Source organism: Cryptotermes secundus, unplaced genomic scaffold (assembly GCF_002891405.2).
Source record: "Cryptotermes secundus unplaced genomic scaffold, Csec_1.0 scaffold2553, whole genome shotgun sequence".
In the NCBI taxonomy this organism is placed as follows: Eukaryota; Metazoa; Arthropoda; class Insecta; order Blattodea; family Kalotermitidae; genus Cryptotermes; species Cryptotermes secundus.
This window is the reverse complement of record NW_019745135.1, coordinates 227,077-247,149: the sequence shown is the minus strand read 5'-3', so window position 1 is coordinate 247,149 and position 20,073 is coordinate 227,077. Positions and strand designations below refer to the sequence as shown.

The following is a 20,073-nucleotide window of genomic DNA, read 5'->3' as shown; positions in this document are numbered from 1 at the left end:
TGCAGTCTTTCTCGGGTCTGAGTCCCTTGGAACTGGCAACCATATTTTACTCTCCCAAATTTGAGACTTCCCTTTTCGTCGCCTCCTACGACTCGCAGGTTCATGGTGGAGGTATTCAACCCCCCTCCACATGGGAGACTCTCACTTCCACTCAGTGTATCTTCTTATATATCCTAGAGTCGGACCTATAGAGAACATGTCACTGTTCGTATTGTTGCAGTCTTTGCCTAGCACCAGCTGTTTACTCAGCTGTTGCTAGGCAGCGAATGGTTTCTAGCTTGCGATTGGCTAGCACACGATCCACTGTTGTTGGAGACCTTACATAGCAACGACTGTTTACTCGCTGTTACCAAGCAATGGTATCTGGGTTGTCACTGTAACGTTTCCGCAGTAATGTTGCTGGCAATGCGTGCGTTATCGCGTCATGCTGAGTCCACGATTCTCAATAGGAGATATGTTTTATTAATTTGAATTATGTATGTACAGTATGAGACCTTGAGGTTTTCGTGGAAGTCTATACTCATTGTGGAATCAGAGTGTTAAAAATTACCACCGTTTGGAGGAACTTGCTACCTTCTTGAAGGCATAAATGATGGAAAAGTGGCCATAAGGTTTTCATGCAGCTTAAAATTAAAATGCTGCACAGAAGACCCTACATTGAACATACATATACAAGTTTTTGGATATGCGATTGACCCAATCACACTTCGATGTATAAGTTTTCAATTTCTGTATTATGTCAAAAGCGAAAGAATAACAACTAATAATGCAAGGCTGTTGCCCAAATCAGATCCCTGACATATTTCATTTTCCATTACCCAAATCTTATTTCTGACACTCACAGTTAATTTTCCATGCATATGTGTGTGAGTGTGTGTGTGTGTGTGTGTGTGAGTGAGTGAGTGAGTGGGGGGGGGATGTACGTAACAGGAAGTTACAGAAATTTTCTGAATAATTTTGTACTGTTGCAGTGATTGAGGTTTTGATTCTGATAGTTTGTGATATTTGTTCAAATAATACTCCTCAAAACTTCAGAAAAAATAAACAGTAACTAGGTTCCTTTGCCCACGTTACATTCCTGATATTTTATGTTAGCTTGTTTTGGTTTTCTTAGATATACCCACTAAGACATTCTCAGAATATTGCTGAATTACTGGTAGCTCTTATATTGAACACTAGCATTTCTTTTGACAAAACCTTAAGTAACATTCTGTAAAGGTGTCTGTATTGACTACAGACAGACAACTTTAAGACTTCATCTTCCAGAAGCCTGATGCTTATCCCCCCCCCCATAACCAGAACTTGTCTTTTGTGTAAAGAAATCACTAGCTGTTGTAGCTTTGATAAGTGATTTGCCATAAATAAATTACTATAAGCTGTGATTTTCAGAGTATATTCAATAGACCACAGGAGAGGAGATAACATGGGGCACCTACCCCTTCACATCCCACGTTTTTTATTTCTCTGCTTCCTACAGTATGATCTTTCCCAGTCAGTGGCTGTGATACCTTGTAGGAAGTTTCTGTAGCATTAGTATTTTCCCCAACAGTAGCATTTTAGTTCATAGTGTTTGTATATGGAATCAGTTCTTTGCATTCTCAGAAATATCAAGGAGGGTTTCTAGTGCAACCCACGGGTTTGGATTCAAAATGTTTATTACTTGAAAAACGGAAAACTCATTTATTTCTAGACTCGCTCACTACGCAGCGCCACGGTCGCATGAAGCAAAATGGCGAGTCTGTAACAGCGTACACAAATAGTAGGATCAAGATCGATCAAGAATGGGGGAAGCACGTAAGGTGACTTACAATTTCATTTTTAAAAAGGATTAACACAAGTAGGTCGTTCAGAAAACTCAGAATGAGTGAAGAGAGAGGTATGTATACGGTCAGTTTCCCTGTTTGAGATATATGATTATGTGGCAGTAGCAGAAGAATGGATGTTGCATTTTATCCACACGACCTTTTGCAAATTCGTAGCGGCTAAGGTGGATGTAATGATTAAGGCCTCTTTGCAACAAAATCTATTTCATTTAACATTTCTCGAAGCTACTGACAGGTTTTACGTTAAGTTTTAGCGCCTAAATTCCCTGTAATACCTAAACGGATTGGGGCAATACTTAATTAGTGTACTCCCATTTTTTGAAAATTGCCAGTCTTAATTTAGCGAGTTGACTTGTGGACCGAGTCGACTCCGAGAGTTTCGAGGAGAAAGCATTCTGAATAAAGTCGTATTCAAGATCTCAAACCATTCGGACCCAAATTCTAAAAGCAAGTCGTATTTCAGATCACAAACCATTCGAACGCAGATTCTGCAGAAAGTCTTATTTCAGATCGCAAACCATTTGGACGCGAATTCAATCTAGTGCGGTAGTGGCGTCCACTATGGACAATAGTTTAATAAAGTGTCTTGTGGAACAAAGTGTGTGTGTGTTATAACAGGAGATCCCACTTCCCTTCATGAGCAAGACCCTGCCAAATGGCCTGAGGACAGAATCTTAGCTCTACCAGCGGAACTAGCTACCCGCGACCGCTACCCCCTTACCAAACCTTCACACCTTTCCTAAATCTGTAAATTGATAGTAGCAGTTTAGTGGCGCCCAAACAAAACCCATTACCCTAAAGATCAGAGGTGTGTAAGTATGATAAGTGAAGCAGCGTAAAGCCAGCTGTAGATGCCGTCGCCCGTAGCAGTCCAGCTGCCAGCGATGTAAAGACCAACATGAGAGGACGAGTAGAAGAACATGACACCAAACAAGTAGGCAACTGGTTACATACCTATGTTATTATTTTAGTTATATTATTCTGTTTTATTATTATGGGTGTATTCCTTCTTATTTTTCTCCATATTACTCTGTCCAGTACTGAACTGGTGATCATGAATATATAAGATTTCCAATAATCATTGCATTTCCTTAAGATCAATTATTAATTTTGCCAGATATTCCTGTCCAGTGCTGTAATGGAAGACGAATATCAGATTTCCAATATTCTGTGAGATATAAAAGGTTAATTAATTCCATCCAGAGTGACTGATGTCCAGGCACAGTGGACACAAATAATTAACCTTTTATAATATTGTTAATGTGAGGGATCAGGATGAAACAGATCAAAATTCTGTAAGATATGTTATTATATTTGCAATTTGTCCAGTACTGAGGTGGAAGATGAATGTCAGATTTCCAGTATTCTGTAAGATGTGTTATTAATTTTGCCATCTAATCCTGTCCAGTTCTATAATGGAAGGAATATCAGATTTCCGGTATTCTGTAAGATATTAATTTTGCCACATAATCCTGTCCAGTATTGTAGTGGTAGATGAATACCACGTTTCCAGTATTCTGTAAGATATATTAATTTGCCATATAATCCTCTACATTACTGAAATGAAAGATGAATATTAGATTTCCAGTATTCTGTAAGATATGTTGTAATTTTGCCATATAATCCTGTCCAGTACTGAACATCATTCTAATGAAATTAATAATAAATGGAAACATCAGTATTACTGCTTGCCATATATGATTTATAATGCTTTAATGTAACCAAAAAGCTATGTTCTGTGTGGCTTTCAAGTGTAAGTTGTTACCAAAGATGTGAAGGTAAATAGAAGTATGTCTGATGGCAACAGAATTTTCTTTCAAGTTCCTCACCTTCAGCTCTCCTAAACACAAGTATTCTGTGTATGTTATAGTTCACAATGTCCAATGCATTTGGGTAAGGAGATCTTGGATTGGTATGAATGAAATGTTATGACTTTACAGGCACTGGTGAGAAACTTTCCGATTTTGCAACCCTGACCCCTTGTGCTGCAGAGGTTCTTACTCCATTGTGTTCTTTTATTCTTTTTCTGAACTGGGTTCAGTATCACTTCACTCATATCCTTTGAAACGGATATGAGTGAAGTGATATTGAACCCAATTCAGAAAAGGAAGAAAAGAACACAAAGGAGTAAGAACCTCTGCAGCACAAGAGATATGGTTGCAAAATTATTTATTGCTATTCATGGGAACAGGTGGTTCCGATGGTCGAGGGGAGGTTGAGGGGGAAGGGGGTCACATAGGGTGGTATGGTAGCATTCTATTTTATTGATCATGCTGTAGATGCTGGTGGCCATTTGTCATTTAGTTAGGGTACGTCTACGTAGAGATGGCAGGAGTAATGCCATGTGACGTCACCGCGGCCATGTTGCCCAAATTTAACGAAGAGTTGCAGGGAGCTGGCTATAGTAGTGTGGTATGCGGAAACAAAATAATATCAGTGTAAATAAATTATCGACGAGAGTACAAACGAGATGCACCTGATAGGAGAACAATTAAGGTTTGGTTTGAGAAGTTTCTGGTGACAGGAAGTGTTCTAAAACAATCTGGAGGAGCTCGTCGAACTGTTTCTGAAGAGAAAGTGGAAGAAATTCGAGCGGAGTTTCAGAGAAGCCCTAGGAAACCAAGTCGCCAAGCATCAAGACAGTTCTGCGTTTCACCATTAACAGTACATTGAGTGCTGCATAAGTGGCTTCGTTTACATCCTTACAAAGTGCAAATTGTTCAGCAGTTGAAGCCAGATGACAAACCTCGTCGACAGGAATTTGCTACAAATGCTGGATCGTATCGACACGAACCCTCAACTTCTTGGAAACATCCCGTTTTAAGACGAGGTCACTTTTCATCTGTCAGGGTTTGTTAATCGGCATAATGTACGGATCTGAGTAACGCAAAATCCGCACGCCTACGGAGAACATATCCGAGATAGCCCAAAATTAAACGTTTGGTGTGGCCTAATGAAGGACAACAGGATTATCGGCCCAGCTTTTCCTGGACTGTCACTTCTAAATACTAGAGCTTTACAATATTGGCAGGAGAAGTGATCAGATAATATATCGTCTACCACCTCCATCAGCTGGCTTGTTAACAATTTCCCTGCTACTTACGTTGGCATCCCCCTACCCCCCAAGCTTGATGAGACTAGCTGGAGTACAGGCTTGAGAGGAAGAAGAGAGCGCATGACATTCCAAGCCCCCCTTATTTTCGACAAACGGAAACTGTTAACATGCTTCAGCTGCTTCGTGTTCGCTGAGGATGCATCTACACGTAATTAAAGCAAGCAAGAACAGGACTGTGAAAGACGTATTTCTTCTTGGGAATGTCATGAAGTTCTTCAATAATTTTACTTTGATACTATTTTAAGGAATGTTACCGCAAGTCTCCCAAGAATCTAAATTATCCAAACCAAAAGCAATTACAGTAAAACTTGGTTATAGCAACATCGTTTTCTGCGACACCTTGTCTATTGCGTCAAATATTCAATGGTACGAACTAATTCCTCATAAAGCAACTGTTTTTATACCTTGCTTAGTACGACATGCACAAAGGCATCAACCTCGTATGTAACGTCATTTTCATTCCTGAATTTCTCTGATATCGTGGGAAAGTTCGATGTGTCTGCCCACCCTCACTTTCTCTACTTGCTGACGTGACTGTCCTGGAAGAATACGACCGCGGGCTGCAAGAGGAGCGTGGGTTTTATGCGAAAACAAGGGTGTGGGGTGGGACTGCGTGAATAGTGCAAGAGGACGCGGCAGGTTGTTAACTGCATTCCTTTCCTAGAATCTCGTCTAACAGGACCTCACATTGTCTACTTACCCTATAGTGTTCCTGCCTAAACCCAGAGAAGTGCAGTAGCGAAAACATGGCAATGAAAAGGAAAGTTTTAAGCATTGAAGAGAAAGTTAAAGTGATTCGTGAAATACTGTGTGTATTGTCAGTGAAAAGCGCTGTAATATGTCTTTGATATTACACATTTGGGCAATTCCACGTTAATGTTACGTTAGTCTGTACTTAACTACGTATTTCACTAAAAAATGCAACATTTTAACTCGGTTTTTGGTAGATTTTTACGTGACTAACATAAGGCTACTGTGGAAGTGCCCATTTCGGTTACAACGACATTCGTTTATAACGACACTATTTTTAGGTCCCTTTGATGACGTTATAACCAAGTTCTACTGAATATCGGTTAAAGAAGTGGAACCTTTTCAGTATGTCTTTTCAATAGGGAGGCGTAACAGTTTTGGAAAGATTTGTTCAGAAAATGAGAGCTGTTTTCGCGGAGATACAGAACAATCAGAATATCCTGCTGTGAGCCAAAGAATGTCAACGAAGAGCAAAATAATAATAATCCAAAGCGTCCCATCCCATGCTGTACTGTATAATGATCGACATTATGAAGGAATACTTGCCAATACGAAGTTCTCAAACTAACATCCTTTCCGCTTCTAGAATTTTAAACCTTAAAAGAAGTTTTCAGCGACTGTTTATGAGTCGTAATTGAAGTCGCAAGGTCTGTATTTTGATTCTCTTCGTCTGAAAAATGAATTTCCATCATTTAATCGTCCGAAGAAAATTTATGAACCAGAAATAATAAAATTATCTGCATTGCTATTAACGACCCCAACAACAAGCGCGCCTGTTAAGCGGACATTCTTTGATCTGAAGAAGGTCCACAATTAACGTACGCAGCACGCAGTCTCAGGAGAGACTCGCTAACACACTAAGTGATCATTAATAACAATTAAGAAGATATTTCTTCCAGACATAGAAAACAGTTCGAACTTCTGTGACTCAGATATTTTCACTGAAATTTTTCATCCTGCTGAAGAGAAGTACCAGATGCAATAAGAAAATGCAAGCTTAGCTGTCGCTAACCATTTTTTCTTAGTTTATATTTCCTTCTCCTTTTTAACTTTAATCTAATTAATGTTTAGCTCACATGTGCATAATTGTCTTGTATGACGTACATACTCAATTAAAAAAAATCTCATTTCCTCCTCCTGCCTCGGGATTTAGCTGACACTCCGTGATTTTAGTCCGCAAGCGAACTATACCGACCGAAAACCGAAATTAACGGGTGTGGGGATTCGTTGCGCTGACCACGCGCCACACCCTATCCGCAAAAGTTGTCACTAAACTTCGCCGACAAGCGGTGGTCGCTCGGTCGGGATTTAGCAGACACACTTGTAAAATTTACGTTTAGCCACTGAAATACTTTAAAAATGGGTTCCCTCACACTTTTTTCTTTCCCATAGTCAATAACGTGGCGGACTGGCGAACTTGTGTGATGGGTGTGACACGAGTAACTCATAATTTAGTGTCCTGAAATGGTGTATGGTAACACATACTAGAAAATAATGAAACTTTTATACACATGTTCTTGAAGAATGTAAACTGACAACATGGCGGCAGTGTGAAAAATTCCTTCAGGTTTGTTGGCTTTGGCTAATGAACTGTTGGAACTAGGAATATGAAGTCTTATGGAAATGCATCAGAGACGTACCTACAAGTCACGTATGAAATAGGCATTTTGTTTATAGTCGAATATTGTGACGTTGCCTAACGTTGAGGTTATATCCGACTATAGAACGCGATCTTTAGGCCTACGTTAGTAACAACGCATTCACAAAGTGAATTAAATAATAATAATAATAGGCCTAGCATTAGATGTGTGTTGCTAGAAATCTATGCAATAGGGAAGTGGCTTTATAAACTATGTTCGGAATTCATTAAAGAATGCAATACAATGAAATTTTATATAATACTCCTGTAGATAAACTTTATTTATTTATTTCCTAACGCTTTATCGACTATCATCCTTCCAAACAATACATAATAATATGAATTATCAATTGATTAATAAACGCAGTATTCAGTACTAAATGACGTATCCAGCTGAGACAGAATAATTTAATAAACTAAGGAAAAACTCTTCTCACGCTCATTACATCACATTTTTAGTTGACGCAATGCCATTAAGTAATGGAAGATCTACTGTAACTCATTTAAGAGCTACGATTCCCATTTTTATTTCTGAACTCCGTGTATGGTGGAGCGGCTGGAATGTATCAAGGAATAACAGTAGAGAGCAACGGAGAAGAACGGCTCTCCATCACGCAATCGGACTGACCCAGGAATTCTGCACAAGGGATATCTTATGAATTTACTTTAGCTGTGTTTTCAGTATGGATATTTTGTTAGGATTGTTCAGATAACGAATTCCTAATAGGCATAAATGGCTTACACGGCAGGCAAAGTTAGTTCTATTTCACATTTTTTATAACAGAATTAGTTGCATGAAATAGAACAATACCTTGACGCCACATGCTGGGATCCGTGGGAAATCCTCCTGACTGACTTCTCATGAATACCATCTGGATGTCAGGCTCATAGAGAAGCCGACGAGGTTTATTTTCCTTATTTTATTTCAGAGTTCTAAATTGAATAGGTTGTAGTTTCGAGTGTAAAGGAAACTTATTCCTGCTCACAATTAACTGAGCACCAGGCCGTGAAGATTTATGGGAGAGTGAAGGCATAAATCCACACATTGTTAACTTCGGCATTAGGTGGAGGTGATTGGTCGGTCGCTTTATCTCCGGAGAAGAACCCTCAGCACCCCTCTGTTAGAAGGCACGAGCCGTTCTGGACGCTGTGAAGAAAGGAAATCTCTTCTCTTTATCGGGAATTAAAGCCCGTAGCTCGTTCTACCCACAGAGTTATCCCGGTTCCTTTCCTTGTGTAAGAATGGTTGTAAATGAAGAGAGAAAGGTATGGAAGAAACTAATGGTATTTTTTAAGGTATTGTCCCAGTATATGCATGGAGGGACTGAAGGAAACTGCGATACCCTAGGTCAGTATATTTTCGTGTATTACGCGTATTATCTCCCTAATGTCTCGTTCTGAGCCTGTGTGGCAATACTTCGAACACCAATGCAGCAAGTCACTGAAGGTTAAAATTTATACAGAAGAAAAAGTAATAAGATGTGAATAATAAGCTCATTGTCAGTTATTACTGAGAAATTTTCGGAGGATTTCATATTACACCATGTTCTTTACGTATCTAACACTTTAATTATTTACAGGAAAAATGATAAAATTTCTGGGTATTACATAAAGCAGTTAGCACCCTCGGAACAGAAACGTCGGAATATACACTTAAGCGTCGCAGTGCCAACAATAGGCATCGTTTCTCGGCTTCTGTCTAAGATGAAAGTGATCTAATACCATGGAATATACTGTAAAGCTGTCGGTAGCGCCTATCTATAGAGACAGTGGGAAGCTAGGACCATGACCTACTTTGAACTTGGGGAACGCTGCGGATGTGAGCACCGCTTGGCACCAAGTCTTTTAAGTGTGAGTTCGCCCGTTCAGCTATCGATTGCTGTGGTAGGTGGCTGTCTGAATGGCCAGTCCTCCGCGTGGCCCAGTGACGTCCACCATCAATTTTCTTCCGGTGAGTATATACCGGTTTCATTAGGCACCTTTCCCTGTCCTATGATATTATTGTGTCCGTGTGTTTCTATCTAAATTCTTTTAACTAACTGACGGATTTTAATGGAACATACGAACATCATGCCACTCGACCTTTGTATTTTTCTAATTTTATACCATGAATAATACGAACGAGGCGGTCGTGCAATCTTCTGAGGCGCGGACGGTATTGGTGCTACTTATTAGTGGGTCGTACATACACGGTATTATTTGCGTGTGTGTTCCTTAGCGGACAGAGTCTGAGGCAGATCAAAATCGTTGTTGGACACTTAACGTGTAAAAGGAGCCACAAGCTAAAACAACGGAATTAATATGCTACAGATAAAATCTTGCGTTTTTTTGGGGGGGGGGGCGAAAACCATCGAGAGTCTGCGGACGTGATCTGAAACGAGTCTTTCGCCTTAGCAAAAAGAAAACCTGAAAGTAAAAGTAATGTGTTTCCACAAGAAGAGGCTTGTTATTTGTTGTGCCCTGACGGACATTAATAGTAAGTAATGAATGAGTACGGTGCTTCAAACCCCTGATGCAAGTGGGATAGACGTTAATTATGTAAAATGGAAAATTACAATCATACAGTTTTTAGAAAAAGATAAAATAATCTGAATTCTAGAATCCATCAGAGTTCACTTCCTTTCTAAATCCGTACGTTCGTGCGTGCGTGTGTGTATGTATGGATAGCTAGAGTGAGGCAAAATTAAAAAAAAAAGGCAAAAATTTCCCTAAACTTAATTAATTAAGCACCACGCCATGAAGACGTGTGGGGGAATGGAGTATGGCTCCACCATTCTTTACATCGGCACTTGATGAAAGCGACCGATAAACTTCACGTCCCGAAGAAAGAGTCGTCAATGCCCATGATATAGGAGGCCGGGTGGACCCCAGAGTCGGTCTGGATACTATGGAGTAGGAAACATCTCGTGTCCCTGTTAGGAACCAAGCCCTGGCCATTCAGCCCTTAGTCTTATAGCCATAGCGAGAAAGAGAGGTAAAAACCGCGGTTAACATTTCTGGAACAAGCATATACATATCGGAACTAGCGTGGAGTCTGTCCATGCATATTTCGGAAGATCAGAAACAAGACTGCCCCAAACATTTGGAAAACAGCATGCATGTTCGATTTGCGAGGACCATAAAAGTTGTGTGTCAATAAATCTACGAAGGACGCGTTAAGTTTATGAAGGTAATTTTCTGTACAATGTGTAACAATAATGTGGCTGCCGCGCGATATATATAAACATAAATTTGGATGTAATGTATATTATGTTAATTATAATCACTTATCTCTTTGATAGCGCTAACTAATGGGACTCTGGACTGACACGCGTTAACAACGGAGCAGAAGGATAAATGAGGGGAGGAAGGAGATTGAGAATTTAGAAAATATTGCTGAATAGTAGAAATGTTCATAACAGACACATGGAAGCCAGAACATTTTGTTCAGTATCTAAATGTTTCATCGCTAATCCATATCGTTTATTATGAATGAAACTACGTGAAGTTTAAAAAATTATGTAGGTAATAATACAAATATGCAAATGTATCTGAGAACGTTTTGCCGGCATATAGCGAAACGACATTTCAGTGTTGACAATGCAGAAAGATTTAGCTTAATTTTAGTAAAGGGAAAACATTCAGTAAACACTAACCAGTGTCCACCTGTCTTTTGTAATACACAGTTTCTTTTTTATTAAAAACACAAACCTAAGGCCGGATTTTGATTTGTTTTTAAAAACGAACTTCGAAAGTTAGCCGTGAGGGGGGGGGGACTCAGTCTTCTAGTGCCTCCGCAAACTAGAATTTCGTTGCAAGAAGGAAAGCGGATATCACGTTTTTTAGTCACATTTCCCTTCAAGTTATACGAATGCAACACAGTCTTTTTACACGCGGACCTCGTCAACGGCTACAATTTTCCTAACCTCCAGAATCTCGTAAACTCGACAGTTGTAGACCCATAATATTCCGAAATCCTACAAAACGGACATCGAGGAACCCATGTAGGGAATAATTTTCTGCGACGTGACACCGTGTGTCCTGGTAGAAGTTTGCCGGCGTTCTAGAGGAACGTACTGCCTACATTTTCAGAGTCGAAGGGTACACAGAGCAGCAAGCATACTCTTCGAGCCAGAAGACGGAGCAGCAAGTTCCTTTGAAAGTCGGTAACCTTGTACCTTAATATTATGTTTCAGCATCCTATTGCAGTGGTTAACGATCTAATTTGCAAGGGCAGTCTTGAAGGCGTAACATCTTAACGTACTCGTAGACTGTTGGTCTGCTCCTTTATCACTTTTCTAGGCCCATAAATGTTACTTAAGACGTGTTTCGACATTACGAGGTAAATATCAGTTAGATACTTTTGTGTAACTGCTTCACTGTATTGCTTTTTCTAGTCCATTGTTCTGAAACTTGATTACAATTATTTCGATTATTATTACATGCAGTCCACCAGTTAGGCAATAATATCTGAAGTAACATGTATAAAGAGAAGTGGTAACGTAACTATACCGACCGAGCGACCGCCGCTTGCCAGCGAAGTTAGTGTCAAATTTAGCGGATAGAGGGTGTTGCGTGGTAAGCGCAACGGATCACCATGGCCGTTAATTTCGGTTTTCTAGACCGGAGCCTTTATTTCCTTTAAATAGCTCCTCAGTCATCCCCACGGGGCTGAGTGGACCCCGTTGCAGAACCATTGCTTCTCAGAAAATCTGATAGCGCCGGGAATCAAACTCGGACCTCTGGATCTGTAGCCAAGAACTCTGACAACTAGACCACAAAGGCGGTCCGTATAGTTCGCTTGCGGACTACAGGCCACGGAGTTTTCTTTTTTTTAGTGGTAACACACCCGCAGTCTACGAGTAAAATGAGGAGTTGCACCTTCGAAACTGGTCCTACAAATTACGATTTCTGGAGACTACACTGCATCACAACACAGACACCTCAAGTAAGGCATGAAGGATTTCTGTTAGTCACTTATTTCAGTGTTTAATTTGTTTTACATCCTGCGTATTTGTCCTACCGTAGCTTTTGTGAATAAATGCCACTGAGAGGGCATAATTACGATTGGCGGTTTGCCATTTGTGCCAACAGCGGTATATGATATAAACTCCGTCCTAAGTGCAACAATTTATTGTAGTTTTTTCGTCTTGCTTTGTTTTACACTACATGTTTCGGCCGCAAACGGCCATCATCAGGTGTATACACTCACGTAGCTGTTACACTGCACTTAGTTTAAAATTTAAAACACAGGTCTTCCCAATTGTTCCCTTTGTCGTTGCTAACAGACTCTACTTCGCACACAGGGAGCCTACACAGAATAACACTTGTACAGTGCTGAAAACAAGAAGTAGCCGCTGCAGTACTATAGACATAGGGCGAGTAACCCTGGGAATTTAAAATTGAGAACAAATTTTAAAGGAATTTTTAAAATTGGAACTGAAGATTTAAAAGTGCCAGTACATGAAAGTCAAAATTGACGTGTGTAGGTAACAAAGATAATGTACGAATCAGACAAATATCAGCGAAGTAGATTCTGTTAGCAACGACGAAGGGAACAATTGGGAAGACCTGCGTTTTAAATTTTAAACTAAGTGCAGTGTAACAGCTACGTGAGTGTATACACCTGATGATGGCCGTTTGTGGCCGAAACATGTAGTGTAGAAGAAAACAAGACGAAAGAACTACAATAAATTGTTGCGCTTAGGACGGAGTTTATATCATATATCGTATAGAGTGCAACAGGATGCTTAAATATAATATTGTCAACAGCGGTACTTGAATCTTGCATTTGCATTCTTTAATCTGTGCGTACGGCAATCGTTCGCAGCGACAGAAAATGTCTAGGAAATTCATCGTCATCAAAGTGATTGCCATCAGGCGAATATTTCGCAGGCCGTCGAATTAATGTCCGTGCCTAGTGGACGAGAAACGGTATCATGCTTCGAATTTGGTGAAAAAGCAGAGAAAACCTTGAAAACCCTCAGTCAGGATAGCCAGTGTCTGGGCCAAGTGGTGGATCTGAAAAATCGTAACACTAAATACTACCATCATTAGGGTTGCAATTTCGAAAGCTTTATGACCATAGAACTTATATTTTTTTTTATTGGAGGGGGGGATTTTTCCCATATGAGCAGTCTGGTGTAACAGTATTGCTCTATACTTGTATTCAGGAGGTGCTAGTTTTGAGTCTTGGCCTGGTTACTGGTTAAACTGATCAAGCTTTTATGTTATTTTTCCAGATTTCATTTAGGCAAATGTCAGGATAGTATCATCAAATAGCCCATCACAGTCTCCTTCCAGATGCTTACCTAGCTATCTGCTGACCTTTACGGTTGAAAACTGAAGTAATTTAAATCAGTAATTTTCTTCTTTACGATCTAAATATTTCCATTTCTGAGTTCTAGAATCTTGGGCAAGACTACTGTATTGTGATAACAGAGCTAAGTTATCCTGCTCCTTTCGTCTCCACCCTTCCTCATTCTGGAATTTGATAGCACAGCAGTTACACTGTAATCATATATTTGAGAATTTGTTGTTGTCCTTTAAATTAACTGAGAAAAAAGTATTTAGTGTTATTCTTATATTGTGTTGCAGTTACATTTTCCCCTGTTGTCAAGGCAGTCCTGTAATCAGAATTCTGGAGCGGAAGAGGAAGAGTTGTGTGTGCCTAACACAAACATCTATACTTCAAAAGGCCAATGTAAATAGTATGACCAAAGGTGGAATTATAATCATCAAGAAGCAAGCATTATGTAGCTGTTACTGGTAGCAGACATCAGTTGATCTGTGAGTCACAAATGGAAAAACCTTACCATGTTCGAAGGGGAGTGGCTGGAGGTGGAAAGCGAGAAGACACAAATATTCTACCATGATTGCCAAGATCTGCACTATCATTCAGTTCTCCTGTCAGGGAAACTGCGTGATATTCTTCTATCACTGCATAGGTACATGTATATTAAAGCTGAATACAATAGCCTTGTTGGAAAATACAGGGTCTGACACAATTCCAAATGTGTGGTGTGGTTATTGTCAGTGACACATTTTCAAATTTTGCCATAAATATTTGAATGGAAATCTGTCTCCTCATTCTCATCCTTCCTAATTTATCTTTTTCTCCATAGTCAATTTTTTCTTTCAGTATCCAACACTTATAATTCTTTAAAAGATCTGTCTTGAAATTATCTTGAGAATCCCATAGGTTCCATATAACCTCATGCATCTCCCAATCTTCTCTCTTTGTCATCCATTCTTATACTGACTGAATGTTGCACATACGATGGGGTACCCAAAAGAAACCGAACTATTTTTTTTGTGGGCAGAGCTTTTGTAGTACCGCATTTTGCCGCTATGAGCGCATAGAGCTAACATTCCTGAGTCGATAAGCCGACTACTGATGCTTCAGAAGGTAAGGACTAGTTTCGGCAGAGTTTATAGTGACAACTGTTTTGTGTGATCATCGTTTTTGCAATGGCTGATTTTCGTGAACAGCGTGCGGCGGTGAAATTCTGCTTTTTGCTCGGGAAAAGTGGAACAGAAACTCTTGAAATGTTAAAAACGGCGTACAAGGACGATGCTATGGGGAAAACTCAAGTGTTTGAGTGATTTTCCCATTTCAAAAATGGTGAAATGTCAATTGATGACAAACCTCGTTCTGGTCGTCCTTCCACGGCCCGAACACATGAAAATGTTGAAAAAATTCGTGAAATCATCAAGGAAGATCGACGACGGACCATTGAAGAAATTGTGGAGCTGTCGGGAGTGACTTGGAGCTCAGTGGCCAGATTTGTGGCAGTCGGGTGACTGGTTTTTCCATCATGACAATGCCCCTGCTCACACAGCCCTGTCTGTACGACAATTCTTGACCAAAAATGGTATGACCCCTGTTCCTCACCCTCCATACTCACCCAACCTTGCCCTGTGCGACTTTTTTTTGGTTTCCTCGAATGAAAAGAGACATGAAAGGAAAAAATGACAGAGGCGCTGTCAAGCATCTCAAAAGATGAATTTAGACAATGTTTTGAAAAATGGAATAAAAGACTAGACAAGTAAGTGTATCAGTGTAAGTGGAGAGTACTTTGAAGGGGATTGAAGGTTTGTGCTTAAAATTTGAATAAATAAGTTAAAAAAAATAAGTTCGGTTTCTTTTGGGTACCCCCTTGTATCTCTTGAAACATTACATCTTATGTTGTCCCTTCTAGTTTCACCATTAAATTATCTCATTTCTTATAATACCAACATTGATCAAATTGACTGTAACAGATACGCATGAAGTGTCAACGTTGATTAAATGTTCTAACATACTCATATATGTTGAGTATCAGTCATTCTTTATATTGCTACACAAAGTTGCCCTTGGTGGTAGGATCAAAAGTTTTGTACCGAGAAGTTCAAGTGTATAAAATTAAGTACACTGTAATAGTTAAAATAGCTTTTTGTGTGTGTGTGTGTGTGTTGGGGGGGGGGCTACGTGCATGCATATTTTAGGTCTTTGATGACTTCCACTGAAAAGATTAATATGATCATTTCTCTGCAGTTGTGATATTCTGGGTTATGACACTGACATGCTGAGTATGGAATTACATTCTGATATGTTTGCTTTTGTGTGTTATAAGGAGAAATGTTTGCCATCATAAATTGTGATTATTGAGATTTCAGAAGGAAATATTTAGGAAGAACATTTTTGGTATTTTGGTGTTTTATTTGTTTATGTGACTGTATATATCACATATTAATATTTACTCTTATTACAATAGAAACACTCAGCACTACAGCACGAGAAATATTTCTGAGAAATTAGCCCTTCTTAAATTACCGCTAACAAATATTTTTATTTATTTCATTATTAACTCAACATTATACAATTTTGTGTCCCATGTCAGTTGCCTGCATGGAAAGTGGAGGAATGCATGCAGGTTAATATTCAAATGGATATTAATGAAATAGTATTTGGGGGGAAGGATGGACTGGACTCATCTGGCTCAGGGTAGAGACCAGTGGCAGGCTCTTGTGAACACAGTATTGAACCTTGGGATTCCTTAAAATATTGGGAATTTCCAGAGTGGCTAAGTGACTGTTGGCTTCTCAAGAAGAACTCAGTTCCATGCAGTTTAGTTAGTTACGTCAATTGCATGCCATCACATCTGTCATAGCATGCTGATGCACATAGAAAGAATCAATCTTTCTGACTTCTACTATTTCAGGAATTTTCTGCATTAACATCACAAACCTAAAAAAAGATGCAGAATAATTTTAGAGGTTACTTTGAGAGGGTGTGTACTGTGCAATAGCAAATACAGTTATTGAATTTATAATACCCTGAAAAGTTGTTAGATTTTGTCTCGGTTGTTTTTTAAATTATTCTCTAGAATATGCCATGGTAAAGTACGTGAGTACCAGAAGGATGTGGAACTATATGGAAGAAATTCATCTTGGAAGTAGTGGAAAAATTTTAGTGAATTGTACGGTAGAAAGTTTATAAAGAGTTTCTTGCTACAAATTAAAAAGTAAAATCATAATTGAAACATGGAATATTTTGCTCCGAATTTTTCAGTAAGATTCTAGAGAGAGAAAAATAGGTTTCTTATGTAGTAGATGGTACAAATTTGTAATGGTGACAGCTGCTATCAACACTCTTTTCTTTGTCAATATTAGGAATGCTTTGAAAGGGAGTCAGAATAAGGAAGCAGAAAATGAGATAGTGGATCTTGAGAACTTGAGTTACACTACAGATGCAATGCAATCAGTAGTCGAGTCTTTTAAAAGCTTGTCTCTGCATGAGATGCCATCAGACATGAAGTCTGTTATGCATACCACCAGTAAGTATGTTTCAAATCTTGTTATACTCTCTTAAGTTGATAAAATATTGTAAATGCCACCAATGATACTAGAGTAATCTGAGTTGAAACTGGTTCCAAATGCTAGCAGAGCTTTTACATATGACATTTATGATGATACCATTATTTTACAAGACACTGACATGTTATAATGTGGTGTGGTCAGAATCTAAGTTTACAAGACATTTTTATCTTGAAGTGAACAGTTGAATTTCTTATACCGGTGTCCATTATATATCACTGTGTGATTTGTTACAACCGTCCCTTTCTCTTCTTTGCTCATCGTTGCTCCGGCCGCTCCTTTCCTCCTCGTAGTTGCCACGGCTACTCCTGCTTGCCGCTCCGCCCACCTTTACCCTTCCTCAAACTCTGTTACCTTTAGATAATCTTCCTTGCGATTTGGGTACAGAAGTAACCAGGTTGGATTTAGGATAATGGTAGGCATGGATCTTTTTCTCAGGTCGATAACAGGTCTTTCTTCGAAGAAACTTCAACACAACGAACCCTTGGCTTTACAACCTTAGGTTTAATTTACTTATTCTTTGTCACAATCACTAATCTATCATTTACAATTATACATCACTCACTATTTATAGTAGTTAACATTGACACTGTCTCGCCTACAAAGGCGATTCTATGAGGAAAAGGCCAGTGCCTCCACTCACGAGGAGTGTATCTTATCAACTCTTGCCTACCACTGGCTTGGCGACACTAACAGACCTACGGGCCTTCCCAGCACCACACCCTAGATGACACCATTCCCCACATCAATCCGGGGATCCACCGTCCATTCTCCAGCTACAAAACTGCACATACGAAATAATGCCGTGCTATCGCCACGCAGGCACCTCCCCTCCAGGGCCTCACACATTCAAGTCCACTAGTAATCGGTTACATTGTGAACTGTTTTTTGTTTTTATCCCCAGTGAAGTTAAATAAGACTAAAAAACTTCTCTCTTATAATTGAAGTTTATAATGGCTTCTCTCAGTATTTCCAGGTGAATACTAGTATAGTCTATTCAGGTAAGTTATTACAATCTTACAAATCATTACCGTGTGACCACTCATGATCTTACCATCTCACTGAATACTATGCAGTCTGTGAAGGTGAAACAGCATTCTTCAAGTAACCCAGTAGCCAGGCTGTCGGCAGGAGCAAGATGCTTGTGTTAGGACCACTATCTTTTGAAGAGGTGTTTGTTAATGCAGTGAACAATAATTTATTGTGTATACATATGTGTGTATGTGTGTTCTGTGACTGCAGGTAGTGTGGACTCATCCTCTCTAGGAAGCTACAAAGCAGTGAACACTGCTCCTATACCTGGCAAGAAGGACAAAAGTCCTCTGTTCAGATTCAAGACAAGTTGGTGGAGAGATATCCTGTGGAAGGACCGACTTACTTTGGCGTATCTTACTTACCATACAGTGACAGAGATTCTGACCAGGTGTAACAAAATTGCTGAGCAAAACCATAATCACTGCACACTGGAAAATTTGTTCAGGTTGGATTAAGAAATTTAGAATAGAATGTTCCTTTATTTGTTCATTTATTTACTACTATCTTGCCAAGCAGCTTGATGTAACTGGAACACATGAGATTGTATTTGTGATGTATGTGATATGAATCTCTGTTAGGTTAGTGTGAGGTGACCAGAAGTCCAGTTTCTAGGAGGATCATCCCATTATCATGACAGAGATTAAACATAATTCCAAATAGTCCTGTTTCTTCCAACAGTTTTATTTAGAAGTTACAGAAACATTTTATTTCACACTCCAATTTCATAAGTGACACTTGTGCATTTGTGATCTGCATGTGCGCTGCTCTAGGCATTGTGGCAGTGCAGTGTTGCATGTTGTATTGCCAGTCTGGTAGTTGAGGTATGTGGTTATTGCAAGAACCTGTTAATTTTTATGTATGTACTGCTAAAAGAAATATCAGAATAACAGATAGAAATTTGTTTTTACTGAAAATTTAAAAACTGAATTCCTACTTTTAAAGGAAGATCAACAAGTAGGGAAAGTGTTGTGTACCATTTGCAAATCACGATTCTCTATATAACATGGATGTTGGTGCAATATATTGCAGCACAGCAAGAAGTACAAGAAGTCTGGGTAGAACTGATTGCTTACTCTCCATTCACTTGTATGTATATACAAGTGCAATAAATTTTGCTCCACTTGTCATGTCAAATTCCCAGTTTGTAGTGTAGATGAATAAAACACTAATATAAACTGGGGTTTTATAGAAAGTGAATTGCACATGTAAAAGGTAAACTTGTCCCTGTGCTTAACTAATTAAGCACTGTGCCATGAAAATGTTTACGGAAGTAGCCGTAGACCCATATATTCTTGACCTCGTTACTGGTTAGAGATGAGTGGTCAGCTTCATGGGCTGGCTGCTTTATCCTCAGAGAAGGAGCAGCCAGTACCCATTTGATAGGACGTCAGGAATACGTGGAGAGGAAAAAAATATTGCCTGTAACGGAACTTGAAATCCAACCCCTCAGCTGTCCAGCCCATAGCCAGTTGCTATACTGGCTGCTCTATTCTTGCTCCACTGTGCATATATGACAATTTAAAGTTGTAAAGTTGTTGCCAGAGCCTCATCATTGAGAACAGGGTGCACCATGGGAAGGTGAGGACAGGAGAGGCTTAGTTAGAGGCACTGCATTTTTGATATTACTGATTGGTGGAATTATGGAGTACAAGTTTAAGTGTTCTTGCTTACTTGTCACATGTAAGTACAGGCACCATTTTACTTCCTATGAAAAGGTGTGAATTTAATGCAGAATTGGCCTTGACATTACCCAGTGGTGATCTGAGTGCTTGGGGTTACTTTAAGTTGTACCTGCCATGCAAATACAGAACACAGAACCCATCACTTGAGATAGAAGTGAAACCGTATGAAAGTAGGTATACCCGACCCCCATT

General features: G+C 39.4%; 1 protein-coding gene across 7 annotated transcripts in view; it reads left to right on the top strand.

Annotated features, from left to right (window-relative positions):
* The first annotated feature begins 1,646 nt into the window (after positions 1-1,646).
* LOC111875073 (coiled-coil domain-containing protein 142) overlaps positions 1,647-20,073 on the top strand; it is a 42,844-nt gene continuing 24,417 nt past the window's right edge. The window contains exons 1-5 of one of the 7 annotated variants that reach the window (XM_023871124.2): positions 1,657-1,799; positions 12,145-12,254; positions 13,904-14,253; positions 16,961-17,124; positions 18,407-18,644. In XM_023871124.2, coding sequence (XP_023726892.1) covers positions 14,123-14,253; positions 16,961-17,124; positions 18,407-18,644 — 533 coding nt within the window. In that variant the 5' untranslated portion in view covers positions 1,657-1,799; positions 12,145-12,254; positions 13,904-14,122. Of the gene's footprint in view, positions 1,877-8,907; positions 9,279-11,099; positions 11,457-12,144; positions 12,255-13,903; positions 14,254-16,960; positions 17,125-18,406; positions 18,645-20,073 lie in introns of those variants that run through there. The other 6 variants (XM_023871123.2, XR_002844666.1, XM_023871122.2 and 3 more) reach the window with 6 other exon arrangements.